The following is a 13,453-nucleotide window of genomic DNA, read 5'->3' on the forward strand; positions in this document are numbered from 1 at the left end:
ATCATTCGTTACCTCACCATTAAATGTCTTTAATGATGATTTAATGGAAGTTAAGTATCCATATGATTTAAATGTGTTAATGACTAAAGAAGTTCTGTCAACTCTGCTTTTCTGTCATGTATTAGCAAACCAGAATCAGAAAATGTCAGATACTTTTCAGATCACTTCCAAATATAGATTGTAAGCATTTTCTAAAGATTCAAAGATGTTTACTAGACAGTCTTACAGATTTATATGAGAGTAATAACGTGTACAGTAATACTGTATTTCTTATATGATAATGTACCTTTCTGTATTGTGAAGTATTTCAAGGATAAAGAATAGTAAGATAAATGGGTATGTACCTATTGTTGTCTAACTTTATCCAGTCTTAACATTTTGTGATACTTGCCTCAGTCACTTTTTTTTTTTTCCCCCTCAAATAAAACAATACAGATAGAGTTGAAAGTTCCTTTCTTGGTACCTATCTTGATTTCATTCCCTTCTTTCCTCCTCAGAGATGAGGTAATAATGATTGTGTTTTTAATCATTCCTATATTTGTTTTTATACTCTTGCTACATCTATACATATCTATAAACAACATTAATTTTTTTATATGTATATATAGTTGTATCTGTAGATTTGGTTCATTCCTTTTAATTGCTACATAATGGTATTAATATTCTAGGGCAATTTGACCATTTCCTGTTGATGGTCACTTAAGTTATTTCTGGGTGTTTGCTGTTATCAATAATGCTGCAATGAACATTCTTTTTTCCTTCATGTTTAAAATTAATTTTGTTTACCACCTAACAATGGCCCTTGGAGGTAGGTTAATAGCAGGACTTGTTACTCTCATTTGGCATTTGAAAAACTTAAGAAATAAAACATATATTAGTTTCTCCTAGTCAGTTCACGGACATTTTGCTTTCTTGTATTTATTTATTCTGTTTCCCACATGTTTAACCTGTTTTCTTATCTAGCCCCATGTAGCCATTCATCCACCTTCTCCCCAAGAATATGGTAGTGTTTATAGTTCCTCTTTTAGAAGTCTGTTAATTTCTTGGTGTTTATAATAGCTATGAATTGCTTGGGCAAGAACCCTATTTTGTTTCTTGTAATTAACTCCCACTGTTTAGTAGTCTTTTATATTAACAGTTTGTATACAAGTATAGACATCTCATTATTATCTTTATTTCTTTGTTTTGTTGGGATTAAATCTATTTTATGTCCTTACTGTCGTCTGGGATTGAGTAACTCTGAAACCTTAAAGTCTGGCACGGTGGTCTTTCATAACAACCTTTCATTTTTTTTTTTTTTTTTTTTTTTAATTTTTTTTTTACTGTTTGCTAATTTTTGAGACAGAGGCAGAGCATGAGCGAGGGAGGGACAGAAAGAGAGGGAGACACAGAATCCAAAGCAGGCTCCAGGCTCTGAGCTGTCAGCACAGAGCCAGATGCGGGGCTCGAATTCCTCAACCACGAGATCATGACCTGAGCTGAAGTTGGACGCTCAACCGACTGAGCCACCCAGCGCCCCTAACAACCTTTCATTCTTCTGCATTGCTCAAATCCTTGTTCCTGCTGTTCTTGAACTTAATTGACACTCCCAGACTTTGGATTTGTATTTCCCCTTCCTCATATCCCTCTTCCTAATCTCATTTATTTCCTTACTTAGCTTAAGCTTTGTGGCCCATCACTTGTAATAACATTCTTGCTACCAATTTCAATTCATTCCTTCTACTAAACTTGTTCAGATCCCCAGCTGGATCCATTGAATCAATTTCCAACAGATTAATTATGCTATATATTTAATGATGCCAACCATAGCCGTTCTATTTGCTGTTTGTCTTTGGTAAATTTCCAGTTTGATCAACAGAATAATTTATTACTCTCAGCATCTCTGCCAAATCTATATCTCTTGCTTCAAACCCATATTTTGCCTTTATTCTATATTCCCCTCAACCTCAGTTTGCCCTCTTTTCATGAAAATCATTTAGGCCTTAATGTATGAACTATTGTGGTCGGCTACTTCTCAGACCAGTTATTCTCAATTTTTTTTTTTTTTTTTTGATCCTGTTCCTCTTTCTACACCTTAAATATTGGTGCTTCACAGAGTTCTGTACCTATTCGTTTTTATTCTATGTGCTTTCCCTGGATGATCTCATCTCACTCATTTTAACTCTTACTCATCTGCTAATGACTCCTACACCTAAATCTTAGACTTGACTCTTCTGCTGAGTTCCAAATCTGCCTATCTAGCATCGATTTTGGAAATTCTAACCTGCATTTGTCTTAAATTCCTCAGTTTCAACAGACCTAAAATTGATTTATTCCTTTGCTCGTTTTTTAATTCTCTATAAGTTATCTTCTGTTTCTCCTTTATTCACTTTAGCTTCTGCATCCAATCAGTTACAAACTGTTGCTTTTATCTAATCAGTTTCATGTCTGTCTCATTCCCACTGCCTTATTTGTCTTTGTTTTATGTTATTTTTTTAAGATTTTGTTATTTTTAAGTAATCTCTGCACCCAGTGTGGGTCTTGAACTTTTAACCCTAAGATCAAGAGTTGTATGTTCTACTGACTGAGCCAGCCAGGTGCCCCTACCTTATCTGGTTTTCATTCTGGCTCAGCTAGTATCTCTGCTCCCATTTTTGCCCAAGTCTGTCTTCCACACTGCTGCTAGTCATATTTCTAATTACTTGGGTTAGGTCTATATGTATATATTTCTTCAACAGTCATTAACTCAACAAATGTTAATTGGATGTGTCCCCTGTGCTAGGCACTAGTCTAGATCCTGAAGATGAGTAGTGAACAAAATATAGTCTTGGTTCTTACAGAACTAAAATTCTAGTAGTTACGGTAGTAGTGGGAGATAATAAATAGATAATGTCAGAAATAGTTTCTTTATACAGTGTTACTTATTGATGGCTATGTTAGACTATTGTAATAAAGAGTACTGTTTGGGGAACCTGGCTGGCTCAGTCAGAAGAGCATGGGACTCTTGATCTCAGGAGTCATGAGTCTGAGCCCCATGTTGGGTATAGCGGTTACTAAAAAGATAATAAACTTTAAAAAAGTACTGTTTTTGAAGCCAAAACAAAATTAAGTATAAAACCATATAGTTTAAAAAAAATTTTTTTTAAGTTTTTATTTAGTTTTTTGAGAGAGAGAAACAGAGTGTGAGTGGGGGCTGGGGGAGAGGCAGAGAGAGAAGGAGACACAGAATCTGAAGCAGGCTTCAAGCTCCGAGCTGTCAACACGGAGCCTGACGTGGGGCTCAAACCCATGAACCATGAGATCATAACCTGAGCTGAAGTCGGACGCTCAACTGATTGAGCCACCTAGGCACCCCAAACCATATCCTTTTTTGATCAACAATGGAAAATCTAGTTGTATGACCCATAAACAAGATATCAACATTTACTTTATTCCTACTTAATGTGATTGTACTCTAAGGATATAAGAATCAATAAGGTCATGAGTACTAAATTTGGAAATCCAAATTGTTTGGTATCCATAGATTTCCCAGTAAGTGAAAATGGTTCTCATCTTGTTTTGTTTTGTTTTTTAGGTTCCCAGATTGTGATGAGCCATATCCTCGACTTGTGGATCTGAATTTAGCTGGTGATCCTACTGAAGGAGCTCCAGTGGCAGTGCAGAGGGACTATGGTTTTTGGTGTCCTCGAGAATTGAAAATTGATCCTGATCTTGGTTATTCTTTTTTACACGTGCGTGATTGTTCACCTCCTTGTCCAAATATGTACTTTAGGAGAGAAGAACTTTCATTTGCTCGATACTTCATAGGATTGATTTCAATCATTTGCCTCTCTGCCACGTTGTTTACTTTTTTAACTTTTTTGATTGATGTCACAAGATTCCGTTATCCTGAAAGACCTATTATATTTTATGCAGTCTGCTACATGATGGTGTCATTAATTTTCTTCATTGGGTTTTTGCTTGAGGACCGAGTAGCCTGCAATGCATCTAGCCCTTCACAGTATAAGGCTTCCACAGTGACACAAGGATCTCATAATAAAGCCTGTACCATGCTTTTTATGGTACTCTATTTTTTTACTATGGCTGGCAGTGTTTGGTGGGTAATTCTTACCATCACATGGTTCTTGGCAGCTGTGCCAAAGTGGGGTAGTGAAGCTATTGAGAAGAAAGCATTGCTATTTCATGCCAGTGCATGGGGCATCCCCGGAACTCTAACTATCATCCTTTTAGCGATGAATAAAATTGAAGGTGACAATATCAGTGGCGTGTGTTTTGTTGGCCTCTACGATGTTGATGCATTGAGATATTTTGTTCTTGCTCCCCTCTGCCTGTATGTGGTAGTTGGAGTTTCTCTCCTCTTAGCTGGCATTATATCCTTAAACAGAGTTCGAATTGAAATTCCATTAGAAAAGGAGAACCAAGATAAATTGGTGAAGTTTATGATCCGGATTGGTGTTTTCAGCATTCTCTATCTCGTACCACTCTTGGTTGTAATTGGATGCTACTTTTATGAGCAAGCTTACCGTGGCATCTGGGAAACAACATGGATACAAGAACGCTGCAGAGAATATCACATTCCATGTCCATATCAGGTAAGGGAAACCTTGTTCTAAATTTCAGAATGTGTAATAGTGGAAAGAAGGCATATTACTATGAAGATCTAATCTTAGCTAGTTTTTTTATTTTAAACAAAACTGTTTATGAATTTCAATCTGTACATTAAAATTTTAAAGTGAAGATAATGAACAAATACATTGTAGAAAGAAGGTAATGCACGTGTTTCCATAAACGTCTTCTTTTTAAAAGATGACTTTTACAAGTCTAAGCTATGGGCTTTTTTAAGCAGTTTACTTCTGTTCTCACAAAATAGTTTGCTTGTTGATTGTTTAGAAGTCTACAGGTTTGAGAGCAAGAAGCACTTTACCAACTGATAAAAAGGCACTGTCTTTTGTGAAAATTTTACTGATGGTCGGAAGAGGAATTGTTTTAACAGTTTCGAAAAAATAATAGAATGCACTTGTATGAACTAGTTCATCCCTTAATTGGTCTTAGTTTTTCTTTTTTGCATGGTGAATATTTTATGATTTACCTTTGAATTTAAACAGATCAGATAATCATAGTCATGAAATCATAGAATTTTAGGTCTAGAAAGAATTTGAGATAATTTATTCGTTTCCTTTATAATTTAGAGTTTTTAAACATCTGTCTCATTCGAGGCTTAGAAATGTTCGATGACTTTCTTCTTACATTCAAACTGAGATTTCATTGCTAAGGGAGGAATGAAGCAAGGAAAGTAGTCCAGAATAGTTGATGCTAAGTTACGTCTCTATCTTAAAACCTTCTCTAGAACCTGTGCCCCTAGCTATCATCCTCCCTTCAAGACAAGTTTTCTTGAAACAGCAGTCTCCATTGCTGTCTCCTTCATCGTGTTTCAGGTTTGCTGTTAAAAGTGCACCAGCCACCCTTTCATCTCCCCTGATCTTTGTGTTTTAATTACCTTTATTAAAGTACTTAGGTATTATAGATAATTTTTGTTTACTTGTCTCTTTCCCCTGCTAGACAGTGAACTCTTTGAAAGCAAGAACTTTTTTCATATTTTTATAATTATTTTTATTTTAGTGTTTGTTTATTTTTGATAGAGACAGAGTGTGAGCAGGGGAGGGGCAGAGAAAGGGGGAGACACAGAATCTGAAGCAGCTCCAGGCTCTGAGCTGTCAGCACAGAGCCCAATGCGGGGCTCAAACTCACGAACCACGAGATCATGGCCTGAGCTGAAGTTGGAAGCTTAACAGACTGAGCCACCCAGGCGCCCCTTTATTTTCATAATTTCTGAATTCATATTCTGTAGGTTAGTAGATGATAACATTGAGAATGTGGCTATAGATGGAGAAAAGACATTTTCAAGAACTGGTAACAGTGGTACTGGGGACAAAGTGTGATTAGCACTTAATCAATGCTTATAAATATTTAATGACTGAGAATGCCAATTCCCCTTCTTTTATTTTGCGGTGTAAACAGTCCTATACAAAATATTTTTATTATTGTATAAATATTAGCTCTGGGCTTTTAAAAAAAACCAACTCCTACTGAGAGACCAAAAAAAAAAAAAATTGAAATTGAATTTCTTGGCAGAATGACTTACTTAAAACTCTTAATATTAGTTTTCAGACCTGAAGCCAAGTAATGGAATTTTGCCTTTAATGAGAGAGAGAGATGGTAGAATTACATCATATATGCTTCTCTATATAACTTATTTAGGATTCTAAATATATGTTATCTTAGGACTATTAAAGAATAATATTTGACTATGAAATGATGATCTAAAAAATACCAAACCTGAAACATGTAAATTGATAAATTAGAGTAGTTGGGATGCCACTGTTTTCAAGACATTCCTAGAATTCTTTCAGTATCTTTTTAAATTTTTTTTATTTTTTAATATATATTTTTTTAACATTTATTCATTTTTTTTTAAATTTTTTTTTAACGTTTATTTATTTTTGAGACAGAGAGAGACACAGCATGAATGGGGGAGGGGCAGAGAGAGAGAGGGAGACACAGAATTGGAAGCAGGCTCCAGGCTCTGAGCCATCAGCCCAGAGCCCGACGCGGGGCTCGAACTCGCGGACCGCGAGATCGTGACCTGAGCTGAAGTCGGACGCTTAACCGACTGAGCCACCCAGGCGCCCCTAACATTTATTCATTTTTGAGAGACAGAATGCAAGCAGCGGTGGGGCAGAGAAGGAGATGGAAACACAGAATCCAAAGCAGGCTCCAGGCTCAGAGCTGTCACAAAGCCCGACTTGGGGCTTGAACTCACAAACGGTGAGTTCATGACCTGAGTCAAAGTTGGATACTTAACCAGCTGAGCCACACAGGCACCCCTATGAGCATCTTTTTTTTTTTTTTTTTAACGTTTATTTATTTTTGAGACAGAGAGAGAGAGAGAGAGAGAGTGCAAGCGGGGGAGGGGTAGAGTGACGGGGAGACAATCTGAAGTGGGCTTCAGGTTCTGAGCTGTCAGTACAGAGCCTGACGTGGGGTCAAACCCACGAACCATGAGATCATGACCTGAACTGAAGTCAGACGCTTAACCAACTGAGCCACCCAGGCACCCCTGTCAACATCTTTTTTTAATGTTTATTTATTTTGAGAGAGAGCCAGCACGAGCGGGGGGAGGGGCAGAGAGAAAGGGAGAGAGAGAATCCCAAGCAGGCTTGCCATGCTTGTCAGTGCTGAGCCCAGCGTGGAGCTCAAACTCACAAACAACGAGATCACGACCTGAGCCAGAATCGAGTCAGACACTTAACGACTGAGCCACCCATGCACCCCTCAGCATCTTTATAATCAGTTTGAGCTACACAGAAATATGTGTGTGTGTATGCATCTTTTTATGGTCATGGGTTAAAAAGTGTTTTTCATTTCCAGCATATAGAAATAACATTGGAAATGAATACTGAAAAGAATAGAGAATGACTTAACAACAATAACATAGTTATTAAGCTGTAAACCCTAGAACATGAATCCCAGCTTCATATCTTACTTTCATTATTTACTAGCTTTATAACCTTAGGCCAACTTGACCTCTCTCTGCTTTAGTTCCTCATCTGTAAAATGAATAATAGACTATAATAGTAGTAAAATAGTAATAGATAGATAATGTTAAGTAGAAATATAAGTAGAATCTATCCCCTGAGGTTGTTCTTAGGAGTAGAGAAGCACACACACTTAGAAGAGTGCCTGCTACATAAGTGCGTGGATGTTAGCTCTCATTTTCTTCACCTATTATTGTTCCTACTGTTGTTATTTACACGCATTTGTGTGTATATATACATATATGAATATGGGCTTCTTAAAACCATCCAGTACCAATCTTTACCAAATGATGTATTTGCTTCACGCTTTGTTTATTTAATATTTTTAAGCTCAACACCCAACGCGGGGCTTGAATCACGACCCCGAGATCAAGAGTCACACACTCTACTGACTGAGCCAGCCAGGTGCCCCTTGCTTCAGACTTTTGAAAGAAATCTTTACAGATTTGTCTGAAGCTCCCTATGTACCCTTCCCCAGGCCTCTTCACCTCTTATTCCCTACCCAGAGGTAACTGTCATCCTGAACTTGAGTATGCCATTCCATGAAAGTCTATACAACTGCCAATATGTATGAGCTATAGTAAAACTTTGTTTTACATAATATGTAATACAGTGATACTATACTACACATATTTCTGTAACTTGGTTTTTTAACTTTTAACATTTAGTTTTTGAGATGTATTTATAGTAATGCTATAGCTCTAGTTTATTTTTTAAAATGTGTTTCCTTTTAAGGAAGTTTATATTGTAAAATGTTTTAAATATATAGACATATAGTAAGTAATATAATGGATGCTCAAGCATCCATCTCTGCTGAACTCTTTTTTTTGAATTCTAATCATGTAGATTCTTTTAAATATTCTTTGTAGAATTGTTGTCTGAAAATAAGGACAGACTTGTCTCTTGCTTGCTTTCTGGTTCTTACATTTTAAGATTTTTGCATCTATACTCATAAGTAAAATAGTTTATGATAATTTTTACTTTTCTTGTATTGTCCAGTTCTGAGTGTCAAGGTTATAACAGCTTCATAAAGAGAGGTGTTTTTTTTTTCTTTAATTCTCTGAAATAATTTTTACAGCAAATAGGGGCTATCTGCTCTTTGAAAGAGTTGGTATAGCCTCCTGTTAAAAACTGTCCTAATAGCTTTAAAGTAAGAAGAGAGAAGTTGTGGAAGACACTAGGTTTTTAAATTACTATTTCAGTTTCTCAAATAGTAATAGTTGTATTTCTCCTTTTTAAATAAAATTATTTTTAATGTTTTTTTTTTTTTTATTTTTGAGAGAGAGAGAGAAACAGAGTGCAAGCAGGGGAGGGGCAGAGAGAGAGGGAGACACAGAATCTGAAACAGGCTCTAGGCTCTGAGCTGTCATCCCAGAGTCCAGTGTAGGGCTCAAACTCATGAACTGCAAGATCACCACCTGAGCCGAAGTCAGACACTTAACTGACTGATCTACCCAGGTGCCCCATAGCTTTATTTCTTCTTAGGGCATTTTGTTAATTTATATACTTTTTTGAATATTATTTTATCTAACTTTTTAAATACACTGGTATAAAGTTATTCATATATGTTTTGTTTTGTGAATTGTTACCATTTTTTTGTTTGTAATGTATGTTCTCTTTATTCTACCTTGATCAGTCTTGTTAGAGGATTATCTTTTTAATTCAGTTATTTCTGTGCTAATTTTCTTACTAATGCTTTTCTTAGAATTACTTTGTTTTTCTATATTCTTAAAAGCTTAACTCATACATTTTCAATATTTTCCAATTGTTTAAGTGCATTTAATAGTCATTTTAGGCTCTTCTGGGTGGCTCAGTCAGTGAAGTATCCAACTCTGGTTTTGGCTCAGGTCATGATCTTGCGGTTTTGTGAGTTTGATCCCTGCATCAGGCTCTGCACTGGCAGCATGGAGCCTGTTTGAGATTCTCTCTTGCTCTCCCTCTCTGCCCCTCCCCCACTTGTACTCTGTTTCAAAATAAATAAACTTTAAAAAGTTACCATAGTCATTTTAAATTTAACCAAAAAACTATTATTAACCATGTTGGTCACTCATTTTGTTTCTCATACTTGGCTCCAAGCATATTTGTGATTTTTTTTTTTTTTTCTTTTTGACAACCTTTTATTAATTCAAGTTAGGGACTCTCTGGCCTCTTTTTCTTCATTGAAAATTTCCTAAATCTGATGGAAGGGCTGTATTTCACACTAACACCTCATGGATTAATAATTCTCAAATACATACATTGTTTTTTTAATTTCCTGCAGTATGTATTTTTCCCCCCAGAGTTAGTATTAACCTTTGTCTTCACATTTACAGTTGTACCAAAAACCATAAGATAGCTAGGAATAAACCTTACCAAAGAGGTAAAAGATTTGTTTACTGAAAACTATAGAAAGCTTATGAAAGAAATTGAAAGCACAAAGAAATGGAAAAACATTCCATGCTTATGGATTGGAAGAATAAATATTATTAAAATGTCTATACTATCCAGAGTAATCTACATATTCAGTGCAATCCCCATCAAAATAACATCAGCATTCTTTACAGAGCTAGAACAAACAATTCTAAAATTTGTGTGGAACCAGAAAAGATCCCAAATAGCCAAGGTAATGTTGAAAAAGAAAAAGCTGGAGGCATCACAGTTCCAGACTTCAAACTATTACAAAGCTGTAATCATCAAGACAGTATGGTACTGGCACAAAAACAAGGCACTCAGATCAATGGAACAGAATAGAGACCCCAGAAATGGACCCATAAATGTATGGCCAAGTAATCTTCAACAAAGCAGGAAAGAATACCCAGTGGAAAAAAAGACTTTCTTCAGCAAATGGTGTTGGGAAAACTGGACAGTAAGATGCAGAAGAATGAACCTGATCCACTTTCTTACACCATACACAAATATAAATTTAAAATGGATCAAAGACCTAAATATAAGACAGGAAACCATTAAAATCGTACAGGACAAAACCAGCAACAACCTCTTTGACCTTGGCAGTAGCAACTTCTTACTAGGCATGTCTCCAGATGCGAGGGAAACAAAAGCAAGAAAGAACTTTTGAGACCTCATTGGGATATTAAAATCTTCTGCACAGAGAAGGAAACAAACAATAAAACAAAAAGGCAACCAACTGAATGGGAAAAGGTATTTGCAAATGACGTATTGGATAATGAGCTAGTATCCAAAATCTATAAAGAACTTCTCAAACTCAACACCCAAAAAATAAATAATCCAGTGAAGAAATGGGTGGAAGAGATTTACAGATACTTTTCCAAAGAAGACCTCCACATGGCTAACAGACACATGAAAAGATGCTCAGCATCACTCATCATCAGGGAAATACAAATCAAAACCACGATGAGATACTACCTCACATCTATCAGAATGGCTAAAATTAACAACTCAGGAAACAAACTTTGGCAAGGATGCGGAGAAAGGGGAACCCTTTTGCACTCTTGGTGGGAATGCAAACTGGTGCAGCCACTCTGGAAAACAGTATGGAGGTTCCTCAAAAGGTTGAAAATAGAGGCACCTGGGTGGCTTATTTGGTTGAGCGTCAGACTTCAGGTTACGATCTTGCAGTTCGTGGGTTCAAGCCCCACGCTGAGCTCTGCGCTGACAGCTCAGAGCCTATAGCCTGCTTTGGATTCTATGTCTCCCTCTCTCTGCCCACTTTTGCTCACTCTCTCTCTCAAAAATAAATGGATAAGCTTGAAAAATTAAAAATAGAGCTACCCTATTACCCAACAATTGCACTACTAGGTATTTAGGATACCAAAGGATACAAAAATGCTGATTCGAAGGGACACATGCACCCCAGTGTTTATAGCAGCACTATCAACAATAGCCAAAGTATGTAAAGAGCCCAAATGTCCACTGACTGATGAATGGGTAAAGAAGATGTGGTATATATACACACAGTGGAATATTACTCAGTGATCAGAATGAAATCTGGCCATGTGCTACAACATGGATGGGACTAGAATGTATTATATGAAGCATAATAAGTCAGAGAAAGTTATATGATTTCACTCGTGGAATTTGAGAAACAAAATGGATGAACATAAGGAAAAATAAGATAAAAACAGAGAGGGAGTCAAACCATAAGAGACTTTTAAATACAGAGAACAAACTGAGGGCTGCCTGAAGGAGGAGAGTGGGGGGGATGTATTAAATGTGTGATGGACATTAAGGAGGGCACTTGGAATGAGCACTGGGTGTTATATGTAAGTGATGAATCACTAAATTCTACTCTGAAACCATTATTACACTATATGTTAACTACCTTGCGTTAAAGATACATATATAACAAAAAATTAGATTATGGTGATGGTTGCACAACTCTGAGTATACTAAAAACTCTCAACTGTGCACTTTAAAAGGATGAATTTTATGTAAATATATATATCAATAAAGCTGTAAAATATTAAATTTCAAAAAACAAAAAACATTTGTCTTTAGCATAATAGTTTAGAGGCTATTCTGGAACATAGTGCAGGAGTGATTAAAGCTTTATCTGTGTGTGAATCTCATTAATTCTCTTGTGACTCCTGCTTTTCAATCTTGTTTAAGTAATAGATGTTGAATTAAATCTTGCTTGTTCAAAAAAAAGTGCTGTAAATATGAAGTCTTACTAGTATAAACTTCGTTTTGGTTAAAATCTGTTATCTTACTTGATATCCACAAGAACCATATGAAATAGATAGTATGGCTTCATTTCTGACACTCTAATTGGAGGAAGGTGAAGCAGTAAGAATAATATGACTTACTCAGAGTTACATTAATAAACTGTGTCGGGGGTCAGCAAACTATAGCCCATCCAAACTATAGCCCACTGACCAACAATAGCACCGGCCATCTGGGTTAGTTGTTTTTTTTTTTTTTTTTTTTTTTTTTTTTTGTGGTAAAATATCCCCAGTAAGTGATAAATAACATAAGATTTACCATTTTAACCATTTTTAAGTGTACAGTTCTGTGGCATTAAGTACATTCACATTGTTGTGCAACCATCACCACTGTGTATCTCCAGAAACCTTTTCATCTTCTTAAATTAAAAACTCTCTACCCGTTAATCATTAACTCCCATTTTTCCCTGCCTCCCTACCTCTGGCAATGATCATCTACTTTATGTCTATATGAATTTGACTACTCTAGGTACTTCATATAAATGGGATCATACAGTATTTGCCCTACTTTATGATTTTTTTTAATATTCAAGTATTAGAATATGTATTAGTTTTTTTTTTTCATTTTTTTCTTAACGTTTATTTATTTTTGAGAAGAGAGAGAGCATGAACAGGGGAGGGGCAGAGAGAGAGAGAGGGAGACACACAATCTGAAACAGGCTCCAGGCTCTGAGCTGTCAGCACGGAGCCTGACTTGGGGTTGAACTCGCGGACCGTGAGATCGTGACCTGAGCCGAAGTTGGACGCCTAACCGACTGAGCCACCCAGGTGCCCCAGAATTTGTATTAGTTTTTATTCAGAATTTTCCTTTAGAGGAATCATATAGACTTATGAATTGAGCACCGGAGATCACAAATTCCTATTTGAAGTCATATCACTGAGCATACCTGAAGGAATACTTAACAGCCTCTGATAATAATTACTAATGGGAAGTTTTTTAAATGTATTAAACAGTGGGGCGCCTGGGTGGCGCCGTCGGTTAAGCGTCCGACTTCAGCCAGGTCACGATCTCGCAGTCCGTGAGTTCGAGCCCCGCGTCAGGCTCTGGGCTGATGGCTCGGAGCCTGGAGCCTGTTTCCGATTCTGTGTCTCCCTCTCTCTCTGCCCCTCCCCCGTTCATGCTCTGTCTCTCTCTGTCCCAAAAATAAATAAAAAACGTTGAAAAAAAAAATTAAAAAAAAAATGTATTAAACAGTGATG

General features: G+C 36.5%; 1 protein-coding gene across 4 annotated transcripts in view; it reads left to right on the forward strand.

Annotated features, from left to right (window-relative positions):
- Positions 1-13,453, forward strand: part of FZD3 (frizzled class receptor 3) — a 103,118-nt gene that overhangs the window by 36,689 nt on the left and 52,976 nt on the right. For all 4 annotated transcript variants that reach the window (XR_006201606.1, XM_042934954.1, XM_042934956.1 and 1 more), the window contains one exon: positions 3,554-4,571. Coding sequence is in view for 3 of the 4 variants with exons in the window: in XM_042934954.1 (XP_042790888.1) it covers positions 3,554-4,571 (1,018 nt within the window). In the remaining variant the exon portion in view is untranslated. The remainder of the gene's footprint in view (positions 1-3,553; positions 4,572-13,453) is intronic.

Source organism: Panthera leo, chromosome B1 (assembly GCF_018350215.1).
Source record: "Panthera leo isolate Ple1 chromosome B1, P.leo_Ple1_pat1.1, whole genome shotgun sequence".
In the NCBI taxonomy this organism is placed as follows: domain Eukaryota; kingdom Metazoa; phylum Chordata; class Mammalia; order Carnivora; family Felidae; genus Panthera; species Panthera leo.